The 24,509-nt window shown below is 52.8% G+C and overlaps 1 protein-coding gene and 1 long non-coding RNA gene across 21 annotated transcripts in view; one reads left to right on the top strand and one right to left on the bottom strand.

Moving 5' to 3' along the window:
- CHD3 (chromodomain helicase DNA binding protein 3) overlaps nt 1-13,420 on the bottom strand; it is a 24,799-nt gene extending 11,379 nt beyond the window's left edge. For 9 of the 20 annotated variants that reach the window (XM_025428485.3, XM_025428495.3, XM_025428486.3 and 6 more), the window contains exons 1-16: nt 13,135-13,420; nt 8,353-8,465; nt 7,700-7,870; nt 7,367-7,491; nt 5,862-6,145; nt 5,493-5,623; nt 5,191-5,341; nt 4,833-5,026; nt 4,268-4,498; nt 3,895-4,098; nt 3,352-3,563; nt 2,117-2,248; nt 1,639-1,738; nt 1,035-1,226; nt 705-905; nt 195-359 (exon numbers count right to left, since the gene is read on the bottom strand). In XM_025428485.3, coding sequence (XP_025284270.1) covers nt 195-359; nt 705-905; nt 1,035-1,226; nt 1,639-1,738; nt 2,117-2,248; nt 3,352-3,563; nt 3,895-4,098; nt 4,268-4,498; nt 4,833-5,026; nt 5,191-5,341; nt 5,493-5,623; nt 5,862-6,145; nt 7,367-7,491; nt 7,700-7,870; nt 8,353-8,465; nt 13,135-13,405 — 2,877 coding nt within the window. In that variant the 5' untranslated portion in view covers nt 13,406-13,420. Of the gene's footprint in view, nt 1-194; nt 360-704; nt 906-1,034; nt 1,227-1,638; nt 1,739-2,116; nt 2,249-3,351; nt 3,564-3,894; nt 4,099-4,267; nt 4,499-4,832; nt 5,027-5,190; nt 5,342-5,492; nt 5,624-5,861; nt 6,146-7,366; nt 7,492-7,699; nt 7,871-8,352; nt 8,466-8,543; nt 8,593-9,280; nt 9,986-13,134 lie in introns of those variants that run through there. The other 11 variants (XM_025428491.3, XM_025428496.3, XM_025428499.3 and 8 more) reach the window with 8 other exon arrangements.
- LOC112647433 (uncharacterized) overlaps nt 12,908-24,509 on the top strand; it is a 27,341-nt gene continuing 15,739 nt past the window's right edge. Inside the window, exons 1-2 of the long non-coding RNA XR_007410738.1 lie at nt 12,908-13,038; nt 14,888-14,986. This is a non-coding gene — a long non-coding RNA (uncharacterized LOC112647433). The remainder of the gene's footprint in view (nt 13,039-14,887; nt 14,987-24,509) is intronic.

Genomic DNA, 24,509 nt, shown 5'->3' with positions numbered 1-24,509 from the left:
AGAACGGTCCCGTTAGTGGCAAGCGGCTGGACCACGGTATCTGCCTTTTCCTGTTCCCTTTGGGATAAAGGCCCCAAATCGCTAGTCCTCCCTCTTTCCCAACCTGCACTTCACTCCTTCTGGACTGCACAAAGTCCAGAACCTTCCTTTCTCAGGAGCAGGGCAAGACTCCAAGGTCTGGGGATCTCACTCACCTTGGACTGGTTATTCTTGAGCCGATGGGCTTCATCCACCACGAGGCAGGCCCAGCGGATGGAGCCAAGGGCCGCCTGATCGATGGTGATCAGCTCATACGATGTCAGAAGAACGTGGAACTTCACCTGCGCCTCCCTCTGCCAACACAGCCACTGTCCGCCGGGCTGCCACCCGACACCCACGCACCTAGACTTCCACCCTGGTTCTTTCCCCGACACCCCCCTTCCTGACTGAGATTGCCAAAGGGAGCCAGGAACCCTGTCCCGCTACTTGGTGTCCAGGTGGGGATTACAGAACATGAGCCCCCCAACCCCTACCACACCATCCACTAGGGACTTAAGTGTACATTCCTCAGAGGACCTGCAGTGCCTCCAGGACAAGACAGCAGGGCGTGTCGTTGGGTGGAAGACGGGGAGAGGCCAGTGGGGAACAGAGAAACTGAAATGCTGGTCAGGGGGCAAAGAAGTAAGATGTTGGGGTCTCGGAGAAGACAAGATTGAGGGGCCTACCTTCATCTTAAAAGCTTTCTTGCCACCCTTGATAGCATTATCTTCAAAGGAAAACTCGTTCTCTCGAATGATGGCGCGGCTGTCCTTGTCACCCGTGTACGTCACCACATAGAACTTAGGTGCCCACATCTGGAACTCCCGCTCCCAGTTAATGATGGTAGAGAGAGGGGCGCTCACCAGGAAGGGACCCTTTGTGTGGCCCTGGGAATTGGGCGGGGGTGGGGTGGCCATCAGTCAGGGTTCGAGGCTGTCAGCCTCCACCCTCACATTCCCCCGAGCCAGTCAGGCCTGAGCCTAGCTGCTCCCCTTAGGGCCCCCAGCCCCCCACACCTCCTTATAGAGTGAGTAGAGGAAGACGATGGTCTGTATGGTCTTGCCCAGTCCCATCTCATCAGCCAGGATGGTGTCAGTTCCCTGGGCCCAGGAGAAGCGCAGCCAGTTCAAGCCTTCCAGCTGATACATGTGCAGTGTGCCTCCCGTGGCTGTGATAAACCGTGGCTGAGTCTCATATTTCACCGTAGGCTGTGGAGTCGAGAAGGCAGGACACTCAGGGGAATGAACATCTGGGCTCCTCTGGTCCTAGGTCTCCTCTGCCTGCCTCCCTGGCACTGATCTCAAGCTGGGCCACAGTTCCCTCCACGAGGCCTAAGCTCAGGAAGATTCTCATCTTCATTCCCCCGCCCCCAGTTCCTTAAAGCCAGACAGGACAGCAGCAGCAGCATGAGGAAGGGAGCTGGGGATGCCAGAGCCCCGTCTGCTGCTACTCCTAGCTGCTCTCCGGTTCCTTTGCCAGAGTTCCTAGCTGCTCTCGAGGCATGGCTGGATACTGTTCGGGAGGCTGCTGAGACTCAGGCAAGCCCTGTCAGTAGCCCCTGGGAAATCTTCAATCACCACACTTCTAGAAATGGGAGAGAGGCCAAGAGAGAGGACTTACGTCATTAGTAGGAGAGCTGGGAGGTCCATCTCCCTGCAGCTCCTTCTTCTTCTTCTTGTACTTGCGGGGCTGGGCGGGGTCCTCCCCCATAATCAGTTCTCTGGGAAAAGAGCAGGTCTGAGTGAGGCCTGCTCCTCAGGACCTTGCTTTCTCCTGAACCCACTCCAGACCCACCTCCTGCTTCCCGTAAGCTTGATTCTCTCACATTTCCTTTCTCCCAGGCTCTTTATCCTCACTGCTTGATTTTCACCTCTAGAGGTGACCCTCCTCATCCTCAGCATCCTCTTCCCCACAGCTCTGGCTGGAAGTCTTCACACTGCCTCTTTGTCAGTCCCAGCCCAGACAGCTAGAGCCGGCTCCCACTGCCCTCAATTCCAGGTTGGGTCTGTCTGGAGTGGACCTCTTCTTATCCTAGAGGGGTAGCTTTTGCACCCCCTGCCCTCAGCATCCCCTCCACCTCTCAACCTGGCTCCCTCACCGGTGTCTCCAGTAGCTCTGCTTATGGTCTTCATATTCAGGGATATTCATTTCATCCTCCTCCCACGTGGACTGGTCATAGGGCAAGTCCCTCCATTTCACTAGATAGTGGTAATTCCCCTTTTTATCCACACTGTAGGGCAGAAAACAGAGAGAAGGAGCAGGAAGAGAAAAAGAACATGAACTATATGCAAGTAGAAAGAAATCTTACCAAACGCAATCACAGGCAAACACGGAGCCTTTGTTATTAGTGAATTAACCACAGTGGGCCCCTGGGAGGGAATTCAGGATGGCTAGAGTACCACCCTACCCTTTTCAGGACAGCTGCTTAAAAAATCAATGATCAGGGACGCCTGGGTAGCTCAGTGGCTGAACATCTGCCTTTGGCTCAGGTCGTGATCTCGGGGTCCTGGGATCAAGTCCTCCATCAGGCTCCCCACAGGGAGCCTGCTTCTCCCTCTGCCTATGTCTCTGCATCTCTAGTAAATCAGTAAATAAGATCTTTTTTTTTTTTTAAAGATTTTATTTATTCATTAGTGAAAGACAAAGAGAGGCAAAGCAGAGACACAAGCAGAGGGAGAAGCAGGCTCCACGCAGAAAGCCTGATGTGGGACTCGATCCCAGGACTCGGGGATCACGACCTGAGCCAAAGGCAGATGCTCAACTACTGAGCCATCCACGCGTCCCTCAAATAAAATCTTAAAAAAAAAAAAAAAATCAACAATGAGAAAATATCCCTGGGCTTCTTACCATGTGTTCGTCTAATTAGTATTAACCAAACAGCCATTAGGTGTGAGGCACTATTCCAGACGGCGGTGATTCAGCAGTTGTGAACCAAACAGACCACCGACCCTATTCTCATGGGGCTCACGTTCTGCCGTGCATGGCAGCAACGAAACGGGAATACACGCACAGAGAGCCATCACGCTGTGACAAGGGCCACAATGGAAGAACCACTGCAAACACTGGCCTGGTTGAACTGCATTTTTCATATTTGCTTTCACACCCCATTATACCCAGCGTCATGTGTCCTCAGATTAAAGGCAATGGCTGGACTCTGCTCCTGGATTCTCTCAACCCTCCCAAAGGAGCCAAGCCCAAGGAGGGCTGGCGGGCAGGCAGGAGTTACGCAGGTGGAGCAGGTGCCGGGCTCATGGACACACACCTACGTGGGGCTGTTGCTGCCAGCCCCAGAATGGCCTAGCCCAGGAAGCCGTGCCCACGGCCAAGGCTCACCTGTGGTTGATGATGCGGTGGACGGTCATCCACTCCGGCTTGATGCCAAAGCGATAGTACTTCTCTTCCATCTCCGCGTAGTGCGGGTCCTTCACCTTGCGTTTATCGCTCTTCCCGTCGTCCTCACCGGAGCCGTAGTCCAGGGGCGGGGGCTCATCCATGTCATTCTTTCGCTGGTAGTTTCGGTACATTACCAAGTGGAAGATCTCCAACTGAAGGGGCACAGGAGGGGAGGGAGAGAGATGGTCAGAAAGGACTCAAGGGGATGGGGACAGGCCACAGGGGCAGTGGTGGGGGATAAGACACCCAAAGTGACCTGGGCGAGCTCGTCACAAGCAAAAGGAAGCAGGGAATATGGTGTGATAGAGGAAGAAAGCTGAGGGAGGCTGCTGGAAAAAGGACTGGAGGTGAACGAAGGAGGGAGGGTGTGAGGGCGGAGACCGGAAGTGAGGACGAGCACAGGGTCTGGAACACAGGAGCCACAGGAGACAAGCGAGAAGAGTGGTAGGTAGGGTCACAGGGAGGCACAAAGGGGCCTGGTACCTGAAGCTCCTTGGCCCAGGAGCAGTGCCAGTAGGACAGCCCCACCCACTTGACGAAGAACTCGCGCTCTGAGCGGCCTTGAAGAGGACGGGGCGGTGGGGCATCAGGGTTCCCGTCCGCCTGCTGGGGTGCTGGCACAGACACGGGTGGCTCCCCCCACCGCCAGTGCAGGATCTTCTGCACACGGCCCTTCAGTACAGGGCACTGCGGGAGGCAGAAAAGTGCATCATTAGGGGAGGAGGACCGTGGTCCCCCCCAAGGGAGGCAACAGCCCACTGATGGGGCGAGAGAGAAGGATGGAGCTGGATGAGTGGGTCCCAGGTATGGGGTGAGTTGGGGAAGCCAGGTAACACCGCAGGAAGGGGCCACTCACCGTGCACCGGGGACACAGCCACTCCCCATTGGGGATGTCGGGCAGGGGCGGGTTCAGACAGTGAATGTGGTATGAAGAAATACATGCATCACAGCACAGGAGCTCGCCCCCATCCTTGCACACGCGGCAGTACTCCATGTGGTCATCTTCCTCCTCCTTCTCCCCTTCTTCCTCTCCCTCTTCATACTCTTCCTCCTCCTCCTTGGCCTCCCACTGTACCCCCTCCTTCTCCTGGGAGGCCAAGGCCAGACATAGAGATACATGAAGGGAAGGAGACGGGCAGTGAGACCAGGAGATGGGGACAGCGACAGGACACCTAAACCCTAGATGCACAAAGGAGACGGGCAGGAACGAGGGAACGGGACACCTCTGTTTCCAAAAATGATGATGAGAGCCAAAGGGGATGGGGCGGGGGTGGGCAGAGGAGCCAAGAACATAGACCCATACACACCAGCCACCGAGAAGGCCAGGCTTCAGGGGGCAGGTGGGGGATAGGGGGCAGGTGGAGGACAGTGAGCCAGCACAGGAAATGGCCAGTGGGTTTCCGGGGGCACCAGGTACTCACACAGTGGGGGCAGCTCCATTTGCCCTCAGGAGCCCGGTCCAGCTCAGGATCGAGGCAGACAAGGTGGTAGGCACGAGGGCAGGTGTCACACAGAATAATTTCCCCACCCTGCTGGCACACCTCACAGTAATCCTGATGATCCGTCTCGTAGCCATCAACCTCCTCCTCCCCGGCCACTGTGGGACAGCCCAGGACTGTCATATACACCAGTGGAGGCACATGGCAGAGAAAGACAGTGAGAGAGAGATGATGGAAAAGAAAAGGACTGAACAAAGCAGTCAGAGGGGAAAATAAGAGGGGCCCCCAAGGAATGAGGGGAGGCCAGACCACCAGGTCACATGTGGCTGGCACTCCCTACCTTTCCTCTTCTTCCTTCCTGGCCGCCCTCTCTTGAGCTTTTTGGTGCGGACAGGGCCGTCAGGCCGGCCTGAGGCGCTGTGGACGCTCCCGCTGTCCAGATCTGACTCCTCGGCCTCTGGTTCAGGGCCCTCATCACTCTGCAAGACATACTGCCCGTAGCCCCGTGGCGGTCAGGGAGGCCAGCTTCATCCCACTCCCCTCCCTGGGCCTCTGGCTCCCGTTCCAGCTTCCCGCACGGACCCCTGGCCCAACATCCCCCTCAACCCCTGGGTGCCTAGTAGATGGGGAAGAGCCACTCACCGAGCCTCCCTTCTTCCTCTTGCCACCTAGCAGCCCTAGTTTGATTTTGAGCGGTGCCATCTTCTTTCCCCGAAGCTTCTTGCGTCCATCAGGCACTCGGGGGCTCTTACTCCGCCTTTTATGGCCTGGACCTGAATGAGGAGAGGGGTGAAAAAGAAATAGCAGAGATCATGACATCCTGGAATCATAGAGGTCATAGGGGCCTCTGGACCCTTCTGTGGGCTACAGCTTCCCTGAGACCTCTAGGAAGAAGCGTTTCTTTTACCACAATCGCGGCTACAAAGACAAAAAAAAGTTCTAGACTCTAACTTGAGATTGTGTGGTTTAGAGAGCAGGAGCGACAGTTGTTCTAACCAGAGATTTTCTCACCTTTGCCCTCTTTGGTTTTGGCTCTTCGGATGGGTGGGGGCTGGGTATCAGCAGAAGGAGGTGGTGGGAGGGTGGGGGGTCCGGAAGGTGCTACTGGGGCAGCCGATGACACAGCAGCTGACACCTGCTCAGCCACAGCTGCGGCCGCTGCTGCCGCCGCCGCCGCCACAGCAGCTGCCGACCCCTTGAAGGGGTTGTTGGCACTGAACTCTCTCCATTTGGCCCCAAGGATGGTCATCATCTTAGACATTGGGATCTTAGGATTCTTCTTTGCAATCAGGGGCCTGTGAACACAGAAGCAAAGACGCAGGACCTTCACAGATGCTCCGTGAATACTTCTCTGTCCCTCACTGGCTAAGTCTGGGTGCTGAGGACACATCCGTTAGGAACGACGGCACTTTGAAGGTAAACAGATACAGAGCCGGAGAGAGAAAAAAATTATACAAAAAAAACAAGAAAAAGAAACCGCAAATGTGAAACAAATAAAACAGAGATAAAACGACATAAATAAAAATGCTTTGAACGTTTTAGTTTGTGAGATTTTTAAACACAGGTTAGGTCTCATTTCATCTTCATGAGAACATTGCAAGCTGCTAGGATTCTCTGCATTTTTCTAGTAAGTTCCACGGGCCCTGGTGAAGGGTTCCCGTACTTGGAGCCTGACGGGCTGCGCCGGTTCTGCTCTGTGGCAGGGTGTTAAACTCCCGGGACAACACGGAACCACAGTGCTCACAAGAGCCCTGCCCTTAGCAGCGAGGCAGGAGAGACAGAGCATCAAAGACACCAACGAAAGCTACCAGGCATGGAACACACACTAGGGGACAGGCCCTGAGCACACAGGGCTCTGCTTACCCCAGCAAATCTCCACAAGACCCCTAAGGGAGGGAGGGACACACTGTGACTGAGGGACACACCACGACTACATCTATTTTGCAGATTCGAAAACTGCAAAGCAAAGAAGTCACCTGCCCCAAGACGGCAGCAAGACCGCTGCTACCTAAAGCACCTGCTCCCCAACAGGCATCTCCACTCTGGCTTATTCTACTCAGGGAGTCACTGAAGCTCAGCCTCCTCAGCCAGCAGGCCATGCGCCTCGCGGCCACAGGGTCCTAAGCAAGGGACAGAGGGCTTGATAACAGAGCAAAGGAAGTTGGGCAACACTGAACTTGCAGCTTTGGTCTAGAGAGAAGTCACGCAGGGGAAGGGCCACGGGCCCTCGGGGTCTGCCATCTCTTGGGCTTTTGAACCTAGCACTGGAGTTAGGACCCTCCACCCTCCACCCCCAGCCATTGGGAAGGGCTCCTGATGGGGTCGGGTCCCTAGATCCTCTGGAGTCCAGAAATTCTCCGAAGGTGTGTGCACAGTTGTGTGTGCCTGTGCTGTGCATTTCTCTGGGGAGCAATGTCTGAGCTTTTTATTGGATTCCAGAGGGGCTCTCATGCCACTCCCCCCACCACCCCTAAAGTAAAGCATCTGCTCGCAGGCGCCCACCAGTCCTACCGCACCTCATGAACTGGCTAAAGGCTTTGTAGTTGGTAAGTGTGTGGTAATCCTCCTCAGAGAACACATGTTCCACGTCCTCCAGGCCCCAGGTCAGAAGCAGAGTGGCTGACGACTTCTGTTCTACCTGCTGCAAGAGACCAGGGTTCATGGGGCTTTCAGCGGGGGGGCTTCAGTGGGGGTCTCCCCCACATGCCTCCCTACCTACCCAGAGCTTCCAGCTGTGCTCTCCAGCTGATTCTCCCTTCACTGCCGCTCCACTGAGCACCCCTCCTTGGGGCCCTCACTCCCTCCCTCTTCAGGGATTGATGTGTCCTCCCTACACTAATTCCACTCACCTTTTGTCCCCCATCTCCCTCCCCTTTTTTCCGCCGCTTTGTCTTCTTCTCCTTTTTTTCCCTGTGCTTCCGCCTCCGTTTCCGACCTGGTCCAGTTCCATATTCGCTGCCTCCACTCTCTGACTTCTCCCGGTACTCATCTCGCTCAGAGCCAAATTCCTCCTCACTGTCCTAAGGGACAGAAATAAAAATAACATTTCTTCAGTCCGACCATGTGCCAGGAACCATTCTTAGCCGATAACATGTATTACCCCTTTCAATCTTCACAACAATTCTCTGGAGATAGTAGCTCATCTATTTTTACCCAGTTTTTTTTTTTTTTTCAGATAAGGAAACTGAGGCACGCGGAACTAAGCAAACTGCCAAGGAGACAAAGGGCTGCTTGTCTCTGAACACATACAGTCTGCCCCCTGGAGCCTGCTTGCTAGGGCGAGTCATGTGCACAGAGGGGCTCTTTCCGGGGTCATGGTGAGTGAGGTTAGGGTCCCAGATCCAGGAGCCACAGGCCAGCCAGAGGGGAGACGATGTCAGGCCTCCCTGATTTCCAGATTCCCCTCCTCCACCCTTGAAATAATAGGACCTGAGAAAACTCCTGGTCCCTGGGAAAGGGTCTGCTGAGCCTTACTGTGGAGACAGGAGTCTTTAACACTTACAAGCTTCTTGCGTTTTCGGGGTTTTCCTGGCTTGTTCTCCTTCTGCTTCTTGGGTCCTCGTTTTCTCTTCTTCACACCCAAAGCTGAAGGCAGCAGTCGAATGTCATCCTTATCTTTGGAGCAGAGAGCACCAGAGAAACTAAGTTTCCAGGTTCCCTGACTCAGCGGCCCCTAGACCTCCCCCTCCTCACCTTTTCTGTTCCCACTCTCTAGGAACTCAGGCATTAACTCCTGCAAACCTCACAGCCCTTCACTGGGTGCAAACACAGAGTGTTTCGAGTACTCTGGGATCCTTGGGTTCTGAATGGGAGGTCAGGGGTCAGAAGGGAAGAGTAGCCAAACCACTCCCCCCTCTCTCCTCCTACTAACAAGGGAGCAGGCTCTAGGCCATGGGCTCTGACTGTGGCAGGTCCTTTCAATCGCCGCCAGGGCTCCTCCTGCCTTCCCCCTCACTTAGCCAGCTGGCATCCTGCCCAGGAACTGGGGAAGCCATGCCCAGCTGCTGGCCTGGCCTGACCCCAGCACTTGGAGTGGGGAGACACAAGCTGGCAGCTCCCTAAGCCAGATGCTGAGAAGGGAGAGCCAAAGGTGGACACCTGGGATCTCACACTAACACCCGGGGCCCTCACATCCTTTCTGCCACGAGGGAGGCCTCTATTTATACTTCCTCAGACGATTGCCAAGCCTCCTGTCACCCCAACACAGCCCTGGAGGAAAAGAAGTCCTTGCCAGTCATTTTCACATCTTGCCCACAGGACCACAGCGGCTGGCTCCTCCATAACACCCTAATACTATGGGGAGCAGTCTCCACAATTACCTAAACGTTCCTCCTCTTCCCAAGTAGCCTGGAACTTTCCCTCAAATCTATTTCCATATCCCTGCTCCTTTTGAGAACTCAGGGGCACGACCCTTTGACCCTTTGTCTTACCCTTCGTGTCCAAATTTAGTCCCATTCATACACAGGCGGTGTGGGAGACCCAAACAAAGCTGGAGACAAAGACACACCCAGCACACACATTGTCAGATGCACAAGCATGCACACACAGTCCTGAGCACAAATCCAGAGGACAGCCTGTACCCTTCAGCAGGACTAGGTGTCTGGCTTTCTCCCCAGATGTCTGTCAGGGGCCTGAGCTTCCCTGATGTGTTCCCAGGCCCCCCTTTCCACACGGGCCCCTGCCAGTCTGGGGAAGACACAGATGCCACACATCTAGGGCCCTGCTTGGCCTCTCCCCTCACCCCCACCATGCCCCAGCGGGCACTAGACTAACCAGCCAGACCTGTCCTGCTCAGGCAGAGGCAGCTGTGCAGGAGGAAAGCCGGGGCGGGCCCAGCCCCTTGCTCTAGGACACGCAATCCTTCGGCCCATAACAGCCAAGGGAAAATTAGCCACAATTAACACGGCTTGCTTCCACTGCCTGCGGTTCCGGGCGTCTCCTTCCTCGGCGCTACCTGCCCTCAGAACTCCAGCATCCTGTGTCCTCTGCAGAGTACAGGAACACCCTCTAGGACGGAGTGCGGAAGGCGGGGGGGAGGGCGCGTGCAGCAGGCCCCAGGGCGTGCAAAGAGCGTGCGGGCTGGAGTAGGAAGTCAGAAAGACGCCATGCTCCCCCACCCCGCACCCTTCCCCCGGCACCCTCCTCGGTCCCCGGCCAGCAGCCAGCTCTCCCCAAACCCCGGGACGTCGCTTAATGTGAACATGGGAACGGGAGGCCACTAGGGCGGCGGCAGGGGCAGGCCCGCTGGCTCCGCGTCAGGGAACAGGCCGGCGCGGCCACCCGCCCCTCTGGGGGTGGGGCACCTAACCCCGGGACCTCGCCGCCGGTCCGCCCCGCTCTCCACTCCCCGCCCCGCAGGAGGCTCCCGAAGTCGGGAGGCCGGCGGCGGCGGCGAAGGGAAAGGCAGGGCAATAAAGCAAATCCAAGTCCCAACCTCGGTCTCAGCAGCCACTCAATGCTGGCCCGGCGCCCAGACTCTCCCACACCCCGGCTCGGATCCCGGGAAGCGGGCGGGGGCGGGGGGGGCGGTGCGCGGCGGGGGCGGGGCCTGGCGCGCCGGGCTGCGGGCGGGGGAGAGGCGGGCGGAGCCGGGCCCAGGCCGCGCCTCCCGCCCGCCCCGCTCTCCCTCTAATCTCACCATCAATCTCTCACACATATATTTATTTTTTCTCAAATTCCCCTCCCTCCCCCACCACGCACCACCATAATAGGTCTGCTGCACATGCGTACTGCAGGCAGGGGGTGGGTTTGTATTTTCAGACCTTTTGCAAAGAAACTACCAGAATTTTCCGCACCACCCACAATCATTCCCCACCCCCACCCCCAAGGAATCACATCTATATATTATGTTATATTATTTCTCGAGACTTGCCAGAAGGGGGAGGGAGAAGAAATGAGTTTTTGGCTTCCTGCTCCCTTCCCCCACCAACATGAGTGCTATTATTTTAAACGTTTTACAACGTAAGGAGCCGAGAAGGGGGGGAGGGATAAAATTGGTCTTGGGTAAGAATGTAAAACAAAATGGTGAGAATCAAAGCAGTCAGGATGAAAAACAATAGACCTCTAATATGTGCGAATTCATATTCTGGAGAAGGATGAGGGAGGGCAGCCCGCACACATTTCCTTCTAGGAGGCTTATTTTGCCCACACCTAGGTAGACAGAAATAACGAGCGGACCAAAAATATTTTTCTCAAAGTTTTGCCTCAGAAAGTCCGGGGGGGGGGGGGGGGTAGTGCATCTGGGTCACTCTGTTGACTTGGGAGGGCCTCAAGACTGGGGGAGGGGGGGTACGATCGCCCTGGAAGAGGGAGGAGGTGGGTTTTCATTTCAGATACAAATTTTTTTAAAAACATTTGACGTTTCTTCTGGGCTGTTGAGAGAGCAGAGGGGAAGTGGGGAGGGAGGACTGACACAAAAGACCCAACCTCGACCTCAGATTCTTTCATGCCCCTCTCTTACATTCCCAAATCTCAGACCAAAAACGCATAAACACCACATTCCAAGTTGGCCCTACAAATAGGTGAGAACTGTCCGCGGGGCAACACAACCTGACATCCTTTCTCTCCCTCTTTTTAGCACATCAGCTGGGTTCCAGGCACCCCCTCCCCACCATCCTTTATTCCTCCTCCCTCCTGAAACCTCGTGGGTTCTCTGGGATAACTTTCTGAAAACTTTTCTCTTTTTCAGACAAGCTTGGGGAGGGGAGGTGTCCCCGTTTCCATCAGACACGTACCCTCCACCACCCTCACCCCAAGAAGGTACCCCATACTCCTCAAAGGCTGTCTCAACCGAACAGGAACAGTTGCCACATAAGCCACACAGATCAATGTGACAGTTTTACAAAGATAGACGTCCTGAAGTTTGATGCATTCGTGCTACAGGGCTCCCAGAGGCCTGGGGGTGTGGATGTCCCCTTTCCAGCCCCAAAGATGCGAGCACCGTAAGGATGCTCCCCTGTCCTCCAGAAGATCGGCAGTCACTGCATTAGGAGGGTGGTCTGAGGGGGGCCGTTGCTGCCGCCCCCCCTCCACTCCAGGCAGCAGGCTGTCCCAGTCCCTTCCAGCCCTGGTGGAACTGCCCAGAGAGCGCCAGAGGACTTGTCATCCCGGGGGAGGGGTGCCGAGTGACGGTCAAGCTGCAGAACAGCTGGGTGGGCAGTGCACGCCCCCCCATTCCCCGGCATGATCAAGGTGCGGGTGGTTTCAGCGAGAGTGACAGTGAATGGCAGCCACGTGAGAGTCACAGCTGGGCAGCTCGGCCACCCCAGACTGACGGGGTCACACGGCGGGGGGGGGGGGGGGAGGGGGCTCGCACTTGACACAAAAGAGCCTGGAGCAGGGTGCTGATAAAGGGGGTGGAGTTGGGGGCATCTGGTCACAGACACTCTCCCCGCGCTCCCCAACCTTCAAGGAGTGCTCTCCCGATTAGGACGGGGGGGGGGGGAGGGGGCGCCCTGAGGCGGATTAAGCGTGAGTCCAGGAAGTGGTCTGCGTGGAGTGCGGCCACCACCTGCCCCCCATCACCCGCCGCCCGCAGGCGCTCACGCGACCTCTCCCCCACGCGCCACCGCGCGCCCCGGGGAGTCGGCGGGCGCCCAGGTTCCCGAAGGTGGGGGGTCCCAGGGACGCTGGCCCCCACCCCCACCCCCGCCTCCCCCGCCCCTGAGGGGGGGTGGTGAGGCCCGCGGTCCGCTCCACGCGCGGAAACTCCCCGTCACCTCAGTGCAACCCCACTCGGGCGGGAGCCCGAGGGGCGCCCGCGCGGCCGCCCCTCCCCCACGCGCCCCTCCTCCACGCCGCCGTCCGGCCGCCAGGGTCTCCGCGGTCCCTCGCTCGGCCAGGGAGGGGGCCCTGGCTTCGCCGCGGCCGTTTCCTGCCTACCCCCTCCCAGCCGAGGGTAAAAAAAAAAAAAATCTCCTCCTCCTCCTCCCCCGAAAGCCGCGACCGAGTGGCCCGGTCCGCGCGCGCAGCTCGCGCCCAGCGCTCTCCAGCCCGGGCGGCGGCGACGGCGGCGGCGGTGGCGGCGGCTGCGGCGGCGGCGGCGGGGGAGGGGTGCGGCGGGGGAGGGGAAGAGGCCTGGCCCCGCGGCCGCCGCCGCCGCCCGCCGCCCGCCGGCCCGGCCCGCCCGGGGCCCCGGGCCCGACGCTGGCGCCCCGCGCCCCCGGATTCACCTCGGCTCGGCCGCGCGGTGGGTGCCTCGCCCCCGGCCGGCCTCGCGCGCCCGCGGCTCCCGCTCGGGCCGGGGGGTGGGGGGCGGGGGGAGAGCTTCGGGGCGGCCGCTTACCTGGCGGCGGGGGCGGCGGCGGCGGCGGGGGCAGCGGCGGCGGCGGCGGCGGCGGGAAGAGGTGGCAGCCGGGGGGGCTGTGGCGGTCGCGGCCCCGGTCGTGGCCCGGCCCGCGCCCGAGCACTCCCTCGTCGTCGTCCTCCTCGTAGTCCTCGTCGGCCGCCTCCACCTCCTCCTCCTCCTCGTCGCCCTCTTCTTCCTCCTCTTCTTCCTCCTCCGACACCACCATCTCCTCCTCCTCCTCCTCCTCGTCCCTCAGAGGGGAAGCCATCCTGTGGCTCTGGCCCCCCCACCACCCCCCCACCCACCGCCCGCCCGCCTCCCCCACCGCTACCACCACCACCTCCTCCTCCTCCTCCTCCTCCTCCTCCTCCTCCTCCTCCTCCTCGGCGGCGTCCTCCTCCTCCTCCCCACCGCCTCCCCCAGCCCCCCAAACCCCCGGGCCACCCCCCTCCAGAACCCCCCCTCGGGGCCGCCGGCTGAAGAGGGGGGCCGAACCACCCCCAAAAATTGTCTTGGAAAAAATTGAGAGACTTTCCCCCCCTCCCCTTCCTCCCAAGAGAACGAGAAAGGGGGATTAAAAAATATATATATATATAAAAGTTTTCGACTTCTCTCTGCCCCCCTCTCCGTTGCTTTAAATATATTTAAATTCTGAGGGGGGCGCTCAGAAATATTTCTCAGAGCTGAGGCAGTAAGATGGCCGCCTTGAAATTATTTTTAAAACAACCCCCCCCCAAGCACCGCCACCCCCTCCATGAAGAAAGGGAGAGGGGGGAAAAATCCCCTTTTAAAACAAAATGGCTGGCTTAATATTTCAGTTTTCACCCCCCCATTCTCCTCCCTGTTACACCCCCATCTCCTAGCCTCTACCCAGAAACCCACAAATTTCTCCCTTTTTTCATAACTGATTAGTGCACAGATTAATAGAGATATTTTCCCTGTGTACTGTGTGTGTGTGAGTGTGTGTGAGTGTGCGCGTTGGGGGGGCACGAAGGGTTTCTGCATAAAACAAAAATGGCTGCTCTTTCTAACTCCCCCCCCATAAAAATATTTGAGGGGGGGCATTAATCAGTACTCATGCTCAGTCTGACATCAGCATAAATTGTTAAAGGTTAACTAGTTAGATACTAGTCCAACTAGATTTAAATATTTTTCTTTTCTTTACTAGTCTCTTCCTCCCCACCTCCCTTCTCTTAAAGAAAAGCTTTTTTTTTTTTTTTCTGAATACTTCAGAAGGGAGTGGTTTGATGTGAAGGTTTTTTTTTTTCCCCTTCAGGCATTGAAAAGGAAAAGATGAAATATATGTTTATATATAACTCTTGTTTCTACATACCTCGCTGGAGTCAAAACGCATTTAATTGTGTACGTACCGTCCAAGTGAGGCACGGGGCTGGATTTTTCCCCCCTTTCTTTTAAAAAAAAGTGACAGAAATCCTAGTGACTTTTGGGGGGAAGAGATATGAATAGATACGATGATTGAGGTTTTTTTTTTTCTTCAAAGGAGTCCATGTTTGATTCTCCCCTTTGCCCAGGCTTTTCAGTGATTTATAATTGTTGTAAATTTTATCTGCACTCTTTTCTGATTTACTCGCTCCCCCCTTACCCGACCCCGCCTCCCCCGATTGCCTCGACTAGAAAATTCATCTGACTTGGGAAATGAATTTAGGGGGCCAGGAGTACAGATTTTTAGAATAAAGGGGAGTCAAGTCTGAAAAATTGTGAAATTGTCTCCTCTTTTCTCCCATTGCAGTACGTTCCCCTGTCTCCGTGGTCTTCCGACAGTGGTAAAGTGGAAGAAACTGAGGCACGGTGAGATACAAAAGTATCTGGGACTGAGGAGAAGACAGAGGTAGGGGTCCCCCTGGCATTTCCACTGGGCTTGCCTGGGATTTCTCACTGTACCCCGGTGTTTATGTTAGAAGTGGTGCCGGGAATCAGATGGAAGATTGGAGAGGAGTCCAAAAGTGGCTCTCCTGTCCAGAGATTCCATCAGTGAAGTCCTCTAAAACTTGCCTCTGGAGCAGTGCTAGCAAAGGAGGGAAGGCGAAAAGCTCAGATCTACCTTTTTTTTTTTTTTGGTCCTCACCTTTCCTAACTCCACCTTCCTTTCATTCTTTTCATCTCTTTTTGCCTGTCCTTGCCCCAGGGCATCCTTTCTGTCCTGGGTTATTTCTCTCCCCCTGGAGTGTAGCTGCCAACCCCCTGCCCCGGCCTGGCAGCCCCGCAGTCCTCCAGAGCGTCTCAGGCCTGAGGGGTAGGTAGGCAGCAACCAGAAAGCATTAATGACAGGGGATACCATGCCAATGTTTGCTTAGGAGGCTGGAATGTTCTTTATTGACACGCCACCCCCCTACACACATGCACACTGATGCACTTCATTGAGCGTGGATGTCCATCTTTTTCTTAACCTGGCCTTTGGATGTCTCCCGTCTCGGCTCCTGTGTCCTTCCTGTGTGCTCAGTCTACCTCCTGTCCCTCTTCTGTTCCAGTCTGTTCCCTTGCCCGGTCTCTTTGTACGAGGCCATCTGGGTATCCTCCTCTTTCTGTGCGTGGGCTCCTCTGTACGTGTAATTTTATTCCCCCTTCACCCCCCCCCACACACACACGGACTCCCATCCCTTCGATTCTCTGGACTCTCAGGCTCTGTCACCTCCAAGTGACTTTCCACCTCTGTCTTGTTTGTGTTTACTTCTCTCTTTCCGGCCTCTGACTCCATGTGTGTCATCCTCGTGTGTGTGTGTGTGTGTGTGTGTGTGTGTGTGTGTGTCCGGCTCCCTCCTCTCTCTGGCCCTTCTGTGTGTGTGTGTGTGTGTGTGTGTGTGTGTGTATCTGTCTGTCTGGGAGAAGTGTCCCCACGTGGATATGGGCCAGCCTACACACTGGTGTGCACCGTAGCTGCCCCATCTCCCTGCACCCCCTGCCTGGGTGCCAAGCACCCAGGCCCGCTCACCACGTGTGCCAGGAGCTGCAGGTGTGCCTGCCTGTCCAAACATTTGTCATGTTGTTAAGTGTGCTTTGCATGTGGATCTACTCATTTGCTCCCTTCCCCCTCTGGTCCAGGGCCCCCCTCTGCCCGCCTGGCCTGCCCTCGCCTGGCCTCTTTCCTTTCCGACGACCTCTCCATTTCCCCTTGTTGGGTCGTTGTTCCCGCCTGCCTCCCTACCTGCTTGCTCCTGTTATGATGTTTGCCTGCCTGCCTGTCTGCTCCTCCCTGACTGGCTGGCAGCCTCTTTCTCGGTTGTCTGTCTGCTTCTCTGGCTGTTTGCCCACCACTCTCTCTCCAGCCATCTGTCTCCCCGCCTGCCTGTCTCTGTCACTTTTTTAGCCCCCGTCTCTTGGTTTGTCTACCTTCCAGGGCCTGCCATGCTTCCCCATCTTGGTGGGCCTCCTCTCTTGCCCTTCTGCATGGCCCACCACTCACGTGTGTGCCCGTGGGGTGGGTGGGTTACATTCACCTCCCTGGACGTCCGGCCTCCCGGCCACCTGCCCCACCGTCCAGTCCTTGCATCCTTCCAGTCTGACTTCCTGGCAGCTTTTGGTTCCTTGGCTTCCTCAAAGCTGCACCCCCATCCATACGGGTGGCCTCTCTGCCCCAAGGCTGGCTGCCCCCGTGCCCCTGAGTCTCTGGGCCTTCTGGTTGCACCATCGTCGTGTCTTTTCCCTCTTCCCTTAGACGAGCAGCCCACCCCAGCCTCCCTACTACCTTCTTTGCAGCGCCTGCTCTTTCCCGCCTTTTTGCCGCTGTCTGCCTGGCTGGCTCTGGCTGGTCACGTCTCCACCTGCTCTCTCATCTTTTTCTTCTTCTTTCCTTGTCCCTCGGGGTTCAGATAGGCAGTACATACACAGCACAAGATATGTGAAGTGCTAACGGTGTCCTGTGGGGAGTAAGCCTCCCTCCTGCATCTCTCCCCGGGGTCCCCTGTTCCTCCCCCAGAAGTAGTCACTGCCTGATGCTTCTTGGATGTTCCAGAGGAGAGGCCAGGCATATCTGAGTCCACTTGCTGTTGGCCACACCCCTTCCTACTTTCCTCCCTGTTGTGCTGGACACTTCCTTTTCTGTCACTCTTATCAATATGCTTTCCCACTTCCCTGGGCTTGCCATTTCTTGCTCCTTGTCTTTTTGAGTCGACTCGGTGGCACCTGTCTCTTTGATTGACGGGCTGCTAGTTGTGTGCTTTTGTTGCCAGTACCTGAGGATGCTTGGGAAGGCCAGCTCCCTCCTGGGTCCTCCTCTGAGTAATGAGCTACCTGGAGACAGCACAGCTCTGCTGGTCCTCTCATCGCCAGCGAGCTGCGTATTAACCAACACAGATGTGAAGGCCCAGGGAGAACTGAAAAGGACCACATATAAACGGGCACGGTTACTAAGGTATAGGTAGCCCGTGTGTACAGAGTCCATGCAGGCCCGTGCGGCCTTCCCAGCACATCTGCGTGCACACCCATCCGGGTGCAGTCTCGACAGGCCTAGGATTCTAGATCCCTGGAGTGCGTCTTCCTCCTGGTCTGAACAACTGTTTCCTCCTCTCACTTTTCTCCCCCTCTCCTCCTTCCTGTGGGCTCCTCTGCCCTGCCACCTCGGGGATGGTGACGCTCAGTCCTGGGGGGGAAACAAAGACATGCCCTCTGTCCAGGTCTCTCCAGAAGGACAACAAGGAAACTTTGGCACAGAGCGCACTGCCCTTTGCCCGTATTCCTGAATCGCATGGTGTCAGCCTCTGCCTCTGGGCCTCCAGGCTTCTGGGCCTCTGTCCTCTTTCCCGCCCGCCCTCTCTCACTTCTCTTTTCTTGGTTCTGTCCTTCCCCTCAACTGTCTGTCTGGGGCTGCATTCCAGCGTCCCTCTGATTGGCCACCTTCCCCCTCTTCTGTCTGATTGGCCTACATCCCTCCATCACCCCATCTATCTGCCGGATTCTCCCTGTCTGCCTGTGGTAATGTATGTGATGGCACTTTATCAGTCACCGAGCCCCGTGCGGCATTAGACACTGTTACCACTTTGTCTTCTCTCTCTCCTTGTTCTTTCCCCTCCCGGCTGGCCTGCCTTCTCTCTCTCTCCCGAGGCCTGCTTGTCCTCCCTGGTCTCTCCTTGCACTCTTACCGGCCTCCCTGTGTCTGTCTGTCCTTAGGCCTTTTTTCTGTGCCCGCATATCTCCCTGTCTCTAGTTGCTTGTCCCCGTACCTGTCAGTGTCAACGTGGGCACTGCCCCCTGCCTTTTTCTCTCTCTCTCTACTTCAGAAACTAAAACTGAAATACAAAATTAAAATGCCATCCACCTCATGGTTAGAGCAGAATGGTTTTTGGTTTTAATGAGAAGACCATTAAGGTGAGAAAAAGGAACTTAGGCACACAGCCTGTCTAATGCAAACCAGAAATTAGACACCCCCTGCCCCCAAGAAAGAACTAGAAGAAAATTTTGAGGGACTCCTAAGCCACAAGATTACTTCTTTAAAGCAAAAGCAAGAAACTTACTTATCCAAAACAAGAGTTGCTAATCCTTTTTGGTTCATGGAAAGCTACAAGCCCTTCCCCCAGAAAAACAGTATACAGTTGACCCTCGAACAACACAGGTTTGAACTGCGTGGGTCCACTTTATGTGGATTTTTTTTCAATAAATATATTGGAAAATATTTTGGAGATGTGTGATAATTTGAAAAAACTTGCAGATTCACTGCATAGCCTAGAATCATTGACAAAAGTAAGAAAAAGGTTATTTCACGAATGCATAAAATACATGTAGATACCAGTTTTTCATTTGCTACCTAAAATATCACATAAATCTATTTTTTAAAGTTCAGACTTATGCACAAAAATATTAGAGACCACATGCTATGTTTTCATTTTGACATCCAGTATTAGCAATGCACATCCACGATATATAACATCTACCAAGTGTCTATATTCTATCAGACAGTATAGACATAGGTACTGACAGATGATTCATCTTGTAAACAGATGACATAAACTTACAGTATCGAGGACGTCTGGGTGGCTCAGTGGTTGAGGGTCTGCCTTTGGCTCAGGTTGTGATCCCAGGGTCCTGGGATTGAGTCCTGCATCCGGCTCCCCAGAGGGAGCCTGCTTCTCCTTCTGCCTATGTCTCTACCTCTCTCTTTCTGTGTCTCATGAATAAATACAATCTTAAAAAAAAAAAAACCTTACAATATGGATACGGTACTGTAAACACTTTTTTTTAATTTTATTTTATTTTATTTATTTATGATAGGTACACAGTGAGAGAGAGAGAGAGAGAGGCAGAGACACAAGCAGAGGGAGAAGCAGGCTCCATGCACCAGGAGCCTGACGTGGGATTCGATCCCGGGTCTCCAGGATCGCGCCCTGGGCCAAAGGCAGGCGCTAAACCGCTGCGCCACCCAGGGATCCCTTTTTTAAAGATTTTATTTATTTATTCATAGAGACAGAGAGAGAGAGGCAGAGACACAGGCAGAGGGAGAAGCAGGCACCATACAGAGAGCCTGACGTGGGACTTGATCCGGGGTCTCCAGGATCACGCCCTGGGCTGCAGGCGGCGCTAAACCGCTGCGCCACGGGGGCTGCCCTGTAAACATTTTTTTTTTTTTTTAAGATTGTATTTATTTACTCATGAGAGACACAGAGAGAGAGGGGCAGAGGGAGAAGCAGGGTCCATGTGGGGAGCCCAAAATGGGACTTGATCCTGGGACCCCAGGATCACGCCCTGGGCTAAAGTCAGCGCTGAACCGCTGAGCCACCCAGGCTGCCCTATAAACGTGTTTTTGTTATGACTTCCTTAATATCATTTTTTAAAAATATTTTATTTAAGAGAGAGCACAAGTAGGGGCAGGAGGAAGAGCAGAGGGAGAGGGACAAGCAGACTCCATGCTGAGCACAGAGCCTGATGTAGGGCTCAATCCCATGACCCTGAGGTCATGATATGAGCTAAAATAGTCATTTGCTCAACCCACTGAGCCACCCAGGCACCCCGCCCCATAGTAATATTTTATCTTCTCACAGCTTTATTGTAAGAATACAGTATGTAGTACGTATAAAATATGAGTAATCAACTGTTTGTGGTGTCCAAAAGGCTTCTGGTCTATAGTAGGCTATTAGTGGTTACCTTACGAGAAGTCAAAAGCCGGGGCAGCCCGGGTGGCTCGGCAGTTTAGCACCACCTTCAGCCCAGGGTGTGATCCTGGAGACCCAGGATCGAGTGCCACCTCGGGCTTCCTACCGGAAGCCTGCTTCTCCCTCTGCCTGTGTCTCTGCCTCTCTCTCTGTGTCTCTCATGAATAAATAAATAAAATCTTTAGGAAAAAAAAGTCAAAAATTGTGCACGGATTTTCCACCACACAGAGGGTCAGCACCCCTAGCCCTCATGTTGTTCAGGGATCGACTGGTATGTGCAAAATACCATGTATGTTTTCACGGTGTTAGGAACACCCAGAAATCTTTGGGCCCGGGTTAAAACTCTGATGTAGGGAACCGGTGACAACGATTGGTAGAGCACAGACGTGTCATCGTGGCACCAGGCAGGTCAGAAGACTGAAAAATCGCTCTGCGGCCTATGATATATCTACTCAAGGAAATGTTAAAAGAGATTCCTGGTTGTCTTCTGAAATCTATAATTTAATGGTAATCATGCAAGTCATGTAAATACTGAGGGTACTCTAGACTTATTCACGGAATTTTAGAAAGGCATCTAGACCAGTGGTTTCCAAATGGCTAAATAAGCTTGCCACCATCCCTCCCTGGGAAGGTCTGTCCTTTGTTCTAGGATGACTTTTTTTTTTAAGATTTTATTTTATTTGACAGAGAGAGCACAAGCAGGGGGAGGGGCAGAGGCAGAAGAGATAGGTTCCCTGCTAAGCGAGGAGCCTGATGTGGGGCTCGATCTCAGAACCCCGAGATCATAACCTGAGCCAAAGGCAGACGCTTAACCAACTAAGCTACCCAGGTGCCCCAAATGACCTATTTCTTATATAGATTTTTTATATGGAGTAAATACAGAATATACTATGTATGTAAAAAGCATGTCATATATATGCATGCTCGTATATTAATAATATATTTGTTTAAAAATGACCTTTCTGGGCAGCCCCGGTGGTGCAGCGGTTTAGCGCTGCCTGCAGCTCAGGGTGTGATCCTGGAGACCCGGGATCGAGTCCCACGTCAGGCTCCCTGTGTGGAGCCTGCTTCTCCCTCTGCCTGTGTCTCTCCCTCTCTCTCTGTCGCTCATGAATAAATAAATTAATTAAAAAAATAAATAAAAATGACCTTTCTAAAAATAAGATCTGTGTGGAAGGAGGTCCATAATAGATTTTATGAAGGAAGAGAAAGAAAGTGACTTTTTATACTTCCATACATTTGAAAATTTTTCTTTTTTTTTAAATTTTATTTATTTATTTATGATAGTCACACAGAGAGAGAGAGGCAGAGACATAGGCAGAGGGAGAAGCAGGCTCCATGCACCAGGAGCCTGATGTGGGATTCAATCCCGGGTCTCCAGGATCGCGCCCTGGGCCAAAGGCAGGCGCTAAACCGCTGCATCACCCAGGGATCCCTGAAAATTTTTCAACATGCACTTCTTTTATAATTATACAACATTGTAAGGATCATTTCACTAAATAACGGTGATAGGTATATAGGTTTGAGTTTTGTTGTTCTTAATGTACTTAAGACAAAAAGCAACTCCATGTTGGTCAATACTTTTTTGTTGTTGTTATGTTTTGCTGGCTATCAAAGTCCAAAGGTGTGGGATCAGGGTGCCTCAGTGGTTGAGCATCTACCTTTGGCTCAGGTTGTGATCCCCAAGTCCTGGGATTGAGTCCCACATTGGGCTCCCCTCAGGGAGCCTGCTTCTTTCACTAGGTCTCTGCCTCTCTCTCGTGTCTCTCATGAATAAATAAATACAATCTTTAAAGAAAACCCAGAAAACAAAAGTCTGAGATCTATAGCTTTAATCTAACCTCTTCTTGGTTCCACGAACAAAGAAAGAAACTTCAGTTTTTCTTATACTGTATTCATGATTTGCCATATTTGCATACCACCTTGTGCTGTTGTACGCATGCTATTTTTCTTTAAGTCAGTTTGCTTTAAGTTAAACAAATGTCCTTTAAATTTTTGTTTTAAAGTTTATTATTAGGGACACCTGGGTGGCTCAGCAGTTGAGCGTCTGCCTTTGGCTTAGGGCATGATCCCGAGGTCCTGGGATCAAGTTCCATATTGGGCTCCCTGCAGGGAGTCTGCTTCTCTCTCTGCCTGTGTCTCTAACTCTCTCTGTGTGTGTGTGTGTGTCTCTCATGAATAAATAAGTAAATCAACCTTTAAAAGAAATAAATAAAGTTTATTATTATTATTTTTTAGTAATCTCTGCCCTGAATGTGGGCCTCAAACCCACAACCCTGAGATCAAAAATTGCATACTCCACTGACTGAGCCAGCCAGGCACCCCAAACAAATGTCCTTTAAAAAGTAAATTTCAAAAAAATAAAAAAATAAAAAAAATAAATAAATAAAAAGTAAATTTCATGGTATGGAGAAATAATACCTATACATATAAATCCTTGATTTGATAGGGGAATTACTTCCTAATTTGTTTTTTTTTTTAAGTTTGTTTATTTATTTATTTATTTATTTATTTATTTAGAGTGCAAGTGGGGGGAGGGGCAGAGGCAGAGGAGAGAGAAAGAGAGTCCCTGCTAAGCGCAGAGCCCGGCTTAGCTTGGGGTTCAGTGTCATAACCCTAAGATCACGACCTGAGCCAAAATCATGAATCAGACACTTAACTGACTGAGCCACCCAGGTGCCCTGTTCCTAATTTATTTTAAAGTACAAGTAACTTTTTTTTTTTTAAAGATTTTATTTATTTATTCATGAGAGACACAGAGAGAGGCAGAGACACGGGCAGAGGGAGAAGCAGGCTTCCTGCAGGGAGCCCAATGTGGGACTCAATCCCAGGACTCCAGGGTCATGTCCTGAGCTGAAGGCAGATGCTCAACCACTGAGCCACCCAGGAAACTGTAAACTACAAGTAATTATTAAAAAATAATAATATACTAGTAATTATTAAAATAAAAATCAAGAAAAATAAAAGGATCTTGCATGCTATCAATGGTGGTAGAGGCCATATTTTAGGAAACCACGTTTCATCTAATTTTGTAGATCCAAAAACAGACCCTTAAGTTGAAAGGATTACCTGAGATCAAGTTGGTTGTTACCAACAGAAGCAGGATTTGAGCCTCTATCTTCCAATTTCTAGTCTGGCATTCTTTGTACTATATACGAGACAAGACAATGCCTAAGTCAATGGGATATCCTCGGGTTTTAAAGGGACTAATGTGAAATTGATGGCCCCAGGCATAACTTATCTGAAACAACTATATTGTAGGACTGGCAATAGTCCATTTAATTGTATCTAGTACACTTTTAAACTTTTTTCTTTTTGAAGTAATGTGTCTGCCCAATGTTGGGCTGGAACTCACAACTCTGACTACCAACTGCACCAGTCAGGTGCCCCTCAAGTACACCTTTAAACTTACTTTAAACTTTTCTTTTTTGTTTGTTTGTTTTGATTTTATTTATTTTATTTATTTATTTATTTGAGAGAGAGAGAGCACAAGCAGGGGGGAGGTGCAGAGGGGGAAGCTGACTCCCCACTGATCAGGGAGCCCGAAGCAGGGCTCCATCGCAGGACCCTGAGCCAAAGACAGATGCCTAACCAGCTGAGCTACCCAGGTGCCCCTAAACATACATGTTTTCTTTTTCTTTTTCTTTTTTTTTTTTTTTAAAGATTTTATTTATTCATGAGAGACACAGAGAGAGAGACAGAGAGGCAAAGAGGCAGAGACACAGGCAGAGGGAGAAGCAGGCTCTATGCAGGGAGCCTGACATGGGACTTGATCCCCGGTCTCCAGGATCACGCCCTGGGCTGAAGGCGGCGCTAAACTGCTGATCCACCGGGGCTGCCCAATATACATGTTTTCTGACACAGAATTCCACTTCTTATCATCTACCCTGAGAAGCAGTCATCATACTTGTGTGTGCATAAGATGACACGTACAAAGATATTCATTACAGCATTATTTGTAATAGCAAAAAATTAGAAACACCCAAATCTCCAGCAGTAAGGAATAGCTAAATCAACTACCCAGCAATTGAGAAAGTGAATTACATCTATGTGATAAGATTCATTACTGTATTACCAAAAGACAAAAAGCAAGCTGCAGAACAGTAAATATAATCATTTAGTTTATGTTCAAAGAAACTAAAAACAATGCTTTATGTTTCTACAGACATATGTAATTTTTAATTACATATAAATTATACATGTTCTCTATATAAATTATATATGTTACATATAAGTATTTTATATATTTATTAAATGCCTTTAAAAATTCTG

The sequence above is a fragment of the Canis lupus genome, chromosome 5 (genome assembly GCF_003254725.2).
Source record: "Canis lupus dingo isolate Sandy chromosome 5, ASM325472v2, whole genome shotgun sequence".
Classification (NCBI taxonomy): Eukaryota; Metazoa; Chordata; class Mammalia; order Carnivora; family Canidae; genus Canis; species Canis lupus.
The sequence above is the reverse complement of the archived record's forward strand: the minus strand, read 5'-3'. Positions and strand labels throughout refer to the sequence as shown.